This window comes from Porites lutea, chromosome 6 (genome assembly GCF_958299795.1).
Source record: "Porites lutea chromosome 6, jaPorLute2.1, whole genome shotgun sequence".
NCBI lineage: Eukaryota > Metazoa > Cnidaria > Anthozoa > Scleractinia > Poritidae > Porites > Porites lutea.
Window position 1 is genome coordinate 22156522 of NC_133206.1, and position 11601 is coordinate 22168122.

Sequence of the window (11601 nt, forward strand, 5' to 3'; positions counted from 1 at the left end):
CGGGAGAAACGAGGAGACAGCTGAACTTCACGCTAGCTTCTAAATACAGTCGACTCCCGATAACTCGAACCTTCAAGGGAAATCGAAAAAAGGTTCGAGTTATCGGGAGTTCGAGTTATCGAGAGTTCGAAGAAAATAGCCGAGAGTATGGTAAAAAACAGTTTTTACTGCACAGTGAACATTTTAATCACATTTAATTGTAGAAATGTCAAGTGAAAATTAAAAGATACTTCTATATTATAAAACAGAACGTAAGGTAACAAAACATAGCCTAAATAGAGCATGCGTTTTACTGTTTTGAGAAGAAAAGGTGCTTCACGTTAGCCTGTGCATGACAATCAACATCAGCCTCCACTAGTAAACTATACTCCTACAACACGTCAATAGGAAATCCAAAATTCAATGTTAAGCACGTCCGTAGACGGGTTTTTTTCCCGACTTTTTAAGGGCTCAAAACGTGGTTCGAGTTATCAAGGGTAAAATTATATAGAAAATGACCTGAGGGGAAACGAAAATTGGTTCGAGTTAGCGGGAGTTCGAGTTATCGAGGGTTCGAGTTACCCAGGGTAAAATTACAGTGAATGTATGACCGAAATCCAGGGGAAATCGATTTTGGTTCGAGTTAGCGCGAGATTCGAGTTAGCGAGGGTTCGAGTTATCAGGAGTCGACTGCAGCTCCAGATGAGAACAGGCAGCGGTGCAAACGACACAACACAAACACAAGATAAGTGATTTTCATTTCAAAAGCAGTATCTTGGAAGTATTTTTTGTTTGTTTCCATACAGTTACGACTCCCGAAGAGTCTGCCATGCTGGCAATGGGCCCTCTGCGTTGTAAATAATTTGATGCTGATAAAAAAAATTATGAAAGAGTAAAAGCCATACTTGGCTTGAAAATACGAAGCGCCAAGGATTGAACTTGGGGTTCTTAATTACGGTAACTTCAAACGCAAAGCATAACAATTGAGTAAAGCACCAACCATTCGCTGACTTACCTAGCCTGTAAGTATTCTCTCATAGCAGATGTTACTCCTTATGGGAAGAAATTGGGCGCATGCTAATACTGATGTCTTATTACAACTTACCTTCATCACCATCTGAAGCCAAACACAATTTTGCAAATCTTTTCGTAGTCGCCATTTTGAAAAAAAGTACTTTTGACAGTTAGCTGCAACCTCGTCCCCAGGGTCTTCTCGGGCGCGATCCATTCAACCAAAATTCCAACCGGTCCGACCGGGAAAAGTGGTCCACCTCAAAAGGTGGACCCGTTTTTTCGAAACTTTTCCGGTTGGACCGAACCGATCCATTGAGTTTTGGACCGAAATTTCTGGAAATTTTGGTTGAATGGATCGCGCTCCTCGTTTTCCTGTCTCCGCCATATTGGAAAACGAAAAGACCCTGGGGACGAGGTTGGGGTAGGCTACATTTCAGCCTCGTTCCAAAGTGTTCAGGGAGGAAGAGAGAGAATCGTGGGAATATAGCACTGCTTACCAGGTTATTAAAACGAGGACATCATTTGAAAACATTTAATTTGTTTTTTATTATCACTTAAAAGCCACTTTTTTGGCACGAGCTAGCTGTTTATTGCCACGAACGGCGACCGTGCGCAGGGTGAAGAGGAGGCGTGAGCCAGTATAAGCTGACCAATGCAGACAGTTTTTTTTTCTTCCTTTGTAAGTTTGTAGCGTCGTCCGACCGACTTAAATTTTTGGCATTTTCAAAAAAAAAGAAGAAGAAGAAGGAGTAACGACGTAGCTAAACCATTTTTCTCTTGAAATAATTCTTTCAATCTGAAAAATGAGGTTGGTAACAGTGTAGAGAAAACCAGGAACAGAAACAGGAACATTGTTTACAGTATATTGTGCATTTTGTTAATCCAAATATGTAAATGATAACTTTTAACGTCATCCTGGGGTACCAGGGCCGCCTATTCCGAGACTTCTGGTTATTTTTTTTTTTTGAGGTTTTTTTGTTTCAATCCGACCGACCTACCCAATATCAGGAAACGCATTCGACGCTAAAAGAAAAAAAAAGGGGGATGGCCTTATAAACCAACATTTAAGTATAATTTACCGCCTGGTAGTGTGGCCAAATCAAGACTTTGCTTACAAAACAATTAATTTTGTTTTACTTTTCCAATAATAGTAATTCAAATGATATTTCACAGGGATACTGCTAGAGCCATTATTGCGTCGGAATTTTTAACCAAAAACTTAGAGTCATGATATAATTACTATTTTTACCCCAAGACGAAGCATCTTCAAGAGAGCTTAGAATGGTTTCTCTTCACTTCTTATAAAGTTTATTTCGAAAATGAACGAAAACGAGTTGCAATGTTTTCAATATTTGCTTCTCAGCGTCTCACGATTCCCATTCCTTGCTGACCTGTTGTTCAATGTCGAATACTTTTATCAATAACTATTAAGGTGTATGGGAAACCAATCAACCACTTTTAAAGTACCGACACGACCATATATCATCAAAGATCGATGGTTAAGTCAGTGCCGTAGCCAGACCAAACGGCCAACCGAGGCAGGCGGGAGTTGCAAGGGGGGTTCGGGGGCATGCCCCCCCCCCCCCCCCCCCCCGAGAAATTTTGAACTTTAGTCTCTCGGAAATGCGATTTGCAGCATTTTCTGGGCCTTTCGGTAACTTTTTTTCGAGTTAATTTAAGTGGAATTTAAAAAGCAATAATCAGAAACAAGCTACATAATCTGGGTGACCGTTAACCTCGCCAATGGTTTTGATCAGTATTTGTTCAAAAAAAATTTGAGTTAACGTACGTAGCCCCTTGAGATCGATGATATGGTAATTTTTTCATAGTATATTGACTGAATTGCTGAATTCTTTGTAATATCATGATGCGTTTAAAATATCCGATGATCGCTTATGTAAAATAAAAATGATCGGCGAAATTCGTCAAAATTTTACCGAGGCGAGTGCCTCGGTTGGCCTCATACTAGCTACGGCGCTGTAAGTTTTACTGACGGAGCGACTACGGGCACACGATATCAATGTTAGTCAGTCTTCGCGTCGTTAATTAGGTGAATGCTGAAAAGCAAATACTTCCATGTGAAAGTAACGCCAAAGAGGTTTCATCTGAATTGTCTCACTTTAGCATGCTGTAGCGGATTTCGACCCCAGGCTCAAACGTTAAAACCACCTTGAACAGCATAATAAACAGCATCACAGAAAAGTACTCCTCAGTAGCTTTCATTTGAATGGTCACACTATATGATCTCATATCCACAGAGCTGATCTCATGTTAGAACCCTCTTTGAGACAAAAACAACAACAACAACAGCAACAAAAAAAACACTACTACTTCAGAGAAAATTCAAAGTTGTCTAAGCCACCAGATATATCAGTGATTAAGCTGGGAGTAAGGGCGTTTTTTTTTTAAATTTGCAATTCTTTAACTGTTCTAGTGATCTCAGCTTTACCTTGCTTTTGGGCAAAAGTTTGGAAAATTCTGCACTCACCTCCACATTTATTAAAACATAGAAATAAAATAACTTAACATGAACATTGTTGTTTAACTGTTGTTGTTGATGTTTTCGTTGATAAAAATTGAGAAAGATGTAGAGTACTTACATCTGGATTAATTTTAGCGCAAATAATTTATTTTTATCACTAAACTTCATTTTACACCCCCAAATCCACTTCAACTGACAGACTTTAGTCTCCACTGTGGCCAGTCTCAAAATGGAATCGCCAGAAACCGAAAGACCCTGGGATCGACTTCATCTTTTTCTTCACAGAACTATCACCCATTCTTTCTCTGATTGGTTAAAAACTAATCGCCATGGCAACATTTCGTCAATAAACTATTTTAAGCATGCTCTGATTTATTTTCGTAGTTTTTCATGATGTTACCAAAGTTTTACAATAACCACTAATGAGCCGGCATAACTTAGAAGATTCTGAGAATCCCTAACTAGCACGAAAACAGGCTGACCACAATCTTGACTTCCCAGTCCTTTCCACGTTTCCTTGAACTTAAAAGCTAATTTATAGAGACAAGCAAAGAAATTTGTTGAATAAACTTTCCATGTATTGATCGCTGTTTCGCACAACCAATCTCTTGTCAGTTGATCAATACTGAGAAAATGACGTTTACAATGCCATGGTGTGGTCTCCAAGTGTACATAAAATTGACCGCATGGTTATTTTTCTCATTTTTATCAAGGGAAAGCGAACTTACGGAGCAACTCTGGTCACAACCAATTGCCTTGGAGTATGATTAGGTTGAGTTTTAGTTGCGTTTTCTTTCTGGCCGCTGTAATTTGTATCGCAGCAGATGACATAAATGGGGAGAAAAATAGCGACGCTGTAATTCACCAGGAAAACCTCATGGAAGAGAAAGACATCAAACAGAACCGACTGGCGAACGTTCTTGAGGATTTGCGATCTTTAGATCACCACGACTTGAAGAAAGTGCGCAGGATTTTAATAAAACAGCGAATCCTAAAGAAGCTTAACAAGGCGTTAAGGAAGGAGTCAGGCAAAGGTACTTTGATGAATTTGGCTGCTGCCGATGTGAACAACATTGGAGAAAATGGAGAGCTAACTATACATCAGCTGAAGCGACTCTTGGCCCATAGTAAAAAGGCTTCCTCAGAGAAATTAGAAATGGGGTTTCACAAAGCAGACATCAAACAGGAAATGAAGCTTCCTCGAAGTCCTAACCACGATTCAGTTGAGAAGAAAACAGAGGATGTTAAAGCTGAGGGAATATCTGAAAATTCGGAAACAGAGATATAAGTTTTTTAAAAGGTACAGGTGTAAAGTGAAGTACGGACTAGTGGGAATAAATGAACTTATTAATGGCAAGTTGGAATCAAATCGAAGTGAAACGAATTGATACAATGGTACTTGTCAGCAACAATATCTTATAACCGCCATACGATACCACAAGCCGAAGGGTTTCTAAAATTAAAAGTAATTATAAGTGCTAATGAAAAAGTTACAGTTAAAGTACTTTCCCACTTTCATCTGCTACAGTAAAACAGCAGTAAAAACCCACAAGGCAGGTAAGAACCTGCATTTTCCCAAGTTAGCCTAAACAGGTTCTTCCATAAATGGTAATTAGCACAAATTTAGGCTTTGTAGGTTCGTTAATAAGTTCTTATTTTCTGGAGAAGAAATACACTGCTTCGAAGCTAATAAGGGTAATTAGTGGTATTCAGCTTATTCCTTATATAAAGTTTGCATATCATTACAATGCAGTTGGGAGTGATAAGACACCTCAGTATGTCTCCAAAGAGGATTCTTTATGTTGACTTATCTTATTTGCCCAAAAATACAGTTTTTTTTACTTTTGTTTTGTAGGTTAAAAAAAAAAAAAAGAACCTGTTTCACATTTAAGGCTAAACAGGCTTGCATAAAGGACCCTAACTGGCAAATCTTAGCCTAACAGGTTTTTAAAAACCAGGTTCTTAGTTGCTGGTTTTTACTGTAGCGGCTGAGTCAAATACTAGTTGAGTGTAAGGTTTTTCTATTTGTTAGATTTCTTAAGCGCGACAGATATTTCAGTCAAAGTGTACTTTCAGAAATGTTCTAATATCAGGCACTATTTTTCAAAGGGATTTTTTCTCTCACATCCGGCCGCATCTTGGTCACGCGAATGCTGAGAGTAATGCTGTAAGACTAAACTCTGTTTATTATCCAACTTACTCAGTTCCGTGTTTTATTTTACGACTTTTACCACTGCCAGCTTTGTTTGATTCACTTTTATTAACATCAATGTTGACCTATCTTATACGTGGTTATGATTTTTGTCTTCCCAATTACAACAGGTTTATTTTAAACCGTTTACAATATCGCATCATTCTTTCTGATTCGTTTTCGACCGCTTATGGTTGCAAGAGGGGTAGACAGGGGTAGTATAGGGGCCTTTAACAAACGGTATGTGGTCGGAGAGGAATAATAAAAATGATACAATGTAACTCAGGCTTTGTTCACAGCTTTTGCGACAGCACGACAGCCATACCGGATCAGTAGGGCTTCTGTTCACACGTAAGAACAGTGACTTCTGCGTGTTTCTGTAACGCGGGTTTTTACTCTTAATGGTAGTCTTAATTTCATATTTTGCACGCATTGCCCGGCCCCGCCTCGCATCGCATAGCCTTGCTAGCTGCGGGCAATGCTTCTGTCATATTATCAGTTTATTAATTAAGTTTGTTGTTGTTGTTGTTGAGCCGTGCCGATTTCTTAAGTTGAGAGTCATATATCGAATAGGTGGTCATAATATATCGGATAGCTTTTTGTGTATAGTGTGTAATAGCAGGGGCGGATCCAGGAATTTTTCTTAGAAGGGGGTGCACCACAAAGGAAAAGCGTAACTCACTGGTAATCAAAAACAAATTTTAAAAGCAAATAATAAGAAGACTTTTGACTAGGCAATAACGTGAACTGCTGAGAATACATATCATACATATCTGCATATTTTGGGGGAATACCAGTTGTCAGGAGCTCTCTCAGGGGGAGGGGTGCGTGCCCCCCTGCACCCTCCCCCTCGAACCGCCCCTGCATAGCCTTAGGCCCCACCACTGTTCCACCATTGCGGGGAAAAAATAAGGACCCTGTTAAGATATGAGGATGGCGAAAGCAGCGAAAACATCGCTTAAGGTACGGAAAAACAGGCAACAAAGGGCAACTTTTGTCTTGCAACATTGCTGCACAACGAGTCGAATAGCGATATTGCGCGTTTTACCACCCACATCAAACCTGTCTTGCAAAAAATCAGGTTGTTAACAGGTTTGACCGTGAGTGGTAAAACGCGCAACATCGCTATTCAACTCGTTTTGCAGCAATGTTGCAAGGCAAGTTGCACGTTTTTTGTTGCCCGTTTTTCTGTACCTTTAAGGCTACGTTTACTTGACATGAAACGCACATTCCACCGGTTAATAACGGGTCCGTTTAGATGTTCCGCTCACACGAAACAACCCTAACCGTACGAACGCCAAAACCGAGGACAATTTTTTAGCCGGTGCGGTCGAACTTTTCACCGAAGCGGTGTCAAAACCACGACCGTCCAAATTTTTCAACGACAACGTCGTGGTTGCATGAACGCGTGGTTACTCACTCACTCACTCACTCACGCGTGGTGAGCATTCGGAAGTCAGCCAAGCATGGTCATTGCACGCGTGCTGAACAAGAATGCTGTATAATGACAGACTAGAAACAATAGACAACTCCCAAAGCACAAACTCAGCCAAAACGCTAAAAATCTTCAATGTTTACTCAAGTTTGGGCTTATAGAAAGTAATGTCACAGTTTTTCAATGACCATGAAATTCAGAGTCTGGGTAGTTAGTTAATCAATTGTGGCCCTGAAAAAATTTGAAGGAAAAAAAACTACGAATTTTTGAGAAAATGCTTTTTTCGTGAGATTGACTCTTAAACGCTGACAAACGTCAACAAATAGCGAAAACTATAATTTCTATATGTTTGCTTTGCTCGAAATCGCGCGCATTTACAAGGCCCTAAATTGTTTTGCTAACTTGCAAGGACCCATCTGTTATAACGATGCCCAAAATAAAGAGATGAATCTCATAGTTTATTAGATATAATCCGTGTAAAGTTTGCTTATCATTTTCGCATAAATTATGACCTAAATTTGGAAACCGCTGAATTTCTCGAATTGGGTCTTTGCGATTTTGGTGAAACTCTGTTCAGCGTAAGGCACTAATGCGCACTATGTGTAGCTGAGAGATTTTCACGAAAAAATACCGGCAACAGCAGATTTTCGACTCAGACCTCAAAGGGGCGTGGCATTATAACCACGTGACATTTACTCCGATCGCCAAAAATTTTATGTTATATTGTAGATTGATCTATATGTTATCCATTCTATGTGTTAGACTTACGATAAAAGTAAAGGTGGGGATACCAGAGAGCTTCAAAGTAGGATGGTACCCCCCCCAAAAAAAACTGGGTCGAGTCACCTTAAGCGCGTGGAAACTTGCGCACAGAAGGGTGTAAAGCGTACGAAAACGTGGCAACGCAAGAGTGTACAGCGCGCAAAAAATGGGGAAGAGGTGCATCTACAGCGAGCACAAGGCCTCCCATGTCATGTTTCACCACTCTAACGAAATATTCAGCAGCAAAACAGTTGGTTTTCGTCAAAGAAAATGTTTATTTTACTTTGTGATGTAAAGGCTATTTTCCTAAACTACAGAAAACAGGAAAACTTAAGTTTTGGTAATTCTTTCGTTTCGACAGTTCGAAAAATCAGCAATATAAATATTTTAATACCAAATCTGAAAAAAAAAGACAATTTTTCCAAAGCAGTTGATCAAAACTAGCACTGACTTTTCACGAAGTAAAATTGCCCGAACACATCAAGTTTTCAATGGCTATTATTACTTAGGTTGTCACAGCAAACAATGCAACAAGTTTGCGTACACACTTTCTGTCAAAATGCCTACGATAAAGAGTGGTTTTATCTTGAGCATCGACAGCATTGCCAGGCAATGCTTTGTGATTGGCAGAAAATTTTCGCACTAATTTGTCAACCAATCAAAAGCTTAATCATAATCAAACCCGGATAGCTCAAAAGAATTCTCCCGCGCTTGGCCTCCGCTTCATTGGTTTGCTTTGAAACGTGATTGGTTCATTTGACTGGGAGCTAGTGCTATGATTGGCCGCATTACGTCACGCAATTTAAAACCACTCTACGGACTCCAACTTGATTCTACGTATGAACATCAAACTAGAAATAATAAGTACAATTACATGGTCTTCAAAATAATGAAGATGCAACGTGCGAGCTTTTTCGAGAAACAGAGGAGTATTATCTAAGTGCTGAAACTAACCTACTTGAAATGAAAACTTTTAAAGAAACGAGATCTTGAGTTTCTTCTCTCTTCTGGTCCGCGTTTCGATGTCCGTCCAGATTACACAGGAGAGCTGGATCGAGAACGGCTCTTGGGGGAAGAAGTCGCCGTTTTGTCGCGTTCTTCATCTTTCTCACGTGACCTGTGAATGACATATGAGGAATGAGGTGTCTAGATTACCAATACCGCGCACTATGGCCGCAATATATACTATACACCGGGAGGGGAAGGGGTGTGTGTTATAATACTAAAAGAATATTATCCTCTTTTCAGTTATTACAAGCCACACGACACGAAAGAAGAAGGATATAATGATAAGGATACTTCTTTTGCGTAACTTCTTGTGTATAGTTTAAAGAACACGTGAGCCATCCAAGTTATCTAACGCTTTTTCATTAATGAGCTGACTTTTCCAATCTTATGACTATTCTTGAATGAAGAACTGCCAGCTGAAAGTTTTAGCTTAAGCTCTCAGCAGCGTTTGGATGTGTGGATAAAATCTCTCAGTATGAAAAACCACGAGCTGGAATTTATTAACACTGGTCATTTGAATGATCAAATTCAAAAGAGAAACATTTAAAAACCGCTTTAAACTGCTGTCAGTCTAAGTTATTAGCCTGCTTTAACGCCAAAAGAAAAGTTTAGTTGATGGATAGACAAAAAAAGGGATGGAAATATTCAGTTGTGGGGAAACACTTATTTCAAATTTATCATAAGGCGAAGGAGGAGCAATCTCTGGAGGAATTACAGCTGGTAGCATATAATAAATGCATACACAAAGTAATAAACTGCTAATGAATCAAGATCAAAGATTACCAAAGAACCAACACATTAGCTTGCATTGCAGGCGTTTCTCCTGAGTCTGGGTAGCACAAGCACTATAATGAATCCGAGTAAAGGAGGCAGAGATAGACATAGTGGAAACACGAAAATAATTTTTTCCCCTCCCCCACCCTCACACTTCGCCGTGTTTTTGGGCTTCTATGTGCCTAATCAACTGATCCCAGTTTTACTGATTGATCACCCCTAATATGACTCTGCTTGCAAAATCAAAGATGGCGGCTATAAATACGAACTACTCAGCGTTCACACGCCTGCAATGCTGGATTCAAACACATGGACATTTACAGCTGATAAAAACGCATGGCATATGGAACGAGGAGACATTTACTCCTCAGGCCCTCACACAACCAAACAAATGAGGTTGATGATCCTAGCCACTATACATCATGATCTCAAATACCTGAGTGAATACCTCTTACAAGATGACGGCTTTTTAGTCGCACTTTAAGCCGGTTACTTGTCTGGCTGTTCCGTAGCAGAGAAGAGCCAATGAACCTATTGATCTCCTTGATAACCAGATATTAACTGAAAACTCACTGTAAACGTAAGTGGGTTTAATACGATCAACTGAAGCCTGACCAAAATCGACACAGAAATGACTGGGTACCTTCACTTCCGGTGCACGCTGACTTCCGCTGTACACGCTAGTCTGACTTCCGGTGCGTACTGGTGCTACTGCGCAGAATCCTCATTTCTTGGTGAATTGAAACGTTTTTGACTTACAGACAAAGAAAGTTTTGTTTCGATGCCAAGTCGACTTGAGCAAAGGAACAACAGCATTGTGAACAGGATCTAGGCCGCCAACGTTGCATTTTGATATCGCTCGAGTAGGAAACAAAAGCGACTAACAATTCTTAATTGTTATTATATTTCAAAATCAGAAAGATTACCTTGAATTTGCCTACGAGACGGATCAGCAAATATCATCTTGATTGAGACAAAATTCAATACAAAAATCAAAGAAAACAATTTTGTAAGTGTACCTTGTTTAAGTTTCCAGCTATAAGGAACTCTTTGCCCGGCTCGTGCGTCTGTTGACGTGGCTTTGCATAAAATAATGAATTTAACAGATTCAAAGTACAATTGAATTCAAAACAGAATGAGGTACCTTGATTTGTTCTGTTCCGCTCTGAAGTATCTTTCAAAGCACTGATAATCTGTTAGCGGCAGGATCCAGGATGTCTTGCGGTGCGCTGATTGCAAACACAGCTCATTGTATGCTCACAGTGAGATTATTACTTTCCCCAAGAATCAACCAACAACAACTTCGTTACTAAAACCTTACTTAAAGAAATCTACACACCTACAAATATAATGGCTTCCTGACGAGTCCAATAATTCTCGTACTACCCACCCCACGAGTCAATAGTGCACTCACCTGCTGCGGGATCTGGACTTATCTTTCTCCTCCTTATCAGCCGAGCCGTCCCTTTTATCAGCCATTTCCTCGTCAGGAGCCTCTCTTTTCCTTTCCTCTCCATCGTCTTTGCTTGTCTGCTTCTCTTCGTCCTTTACATCATCTCTGTCTTTCTCGCGCTTGTCGTCTTTATCATCCTTATCGCGTCGCCTTTCCTTCTCCTTCGACCTTTCACGATCCCGGTCGCGATCTCGATCGCGATCCTTGTCACGCCGACGGTCTCTATCACGATCACGATCACGATCGCGATCCCGTTCACGGCTCCGGTCACGACTCCTGTCACGGTACTTGTCACGATCACGGTCACGATCCCTGTCACGATCACGCTTACGATCACGATCTCTGTCACGATTCCGATCCCTTTCACGATCCCGATCCTTATCACGATCACGCTCCCTGTCTCGATCCCGGTCTCTCCTTCGGTCACGGTCCCTATCGCGGTCACGATCTCTGTCACGGTCCTTATCACGGTCCTTGTCACGGTCTCTCCTGCGATCACGGTC

General features: G+C 40.4%; 1 protein-coding gene across 2 annotated transcripts in view; it reads right to left on the reverse strand.

Moving 5' to 3' along the window:
• Nucleotides 1-8118: 8118 nt before the first annotated feature.
• Nucleotides 8119-11601, reverse strand: part of LOC140940139 (uncharacterized) — a 14961-nt gene continuing 11478 nt past the window's right edge. Inside the window, exons 8-9 of one of the 2 annotated variants that reach the window (XR_012166304.1) lie at nucleotides 10094-11601; nucleotides 8119-8980 (exon numbers count right to left, since the gene is read on the reverse strand). The exon at nucleotides 10094-11601 is cut by the window's right edge and continues 117 nt beyond it. Coding sequence is in view for 1 of the 2 variants with exons in the window: in XM_073389037.1 (XP_073245138.1) it covers nucleotides 8899-8980; nucleotides 11060-11601 (624 nt within the window). In the remaining variant the exon portion in view is untranslated. The remainder of the gene's footprint in view (nucleotides 8981-10093) is intronic. The other variant, XM_073389037.1, reaches the window with a different exon arrangement.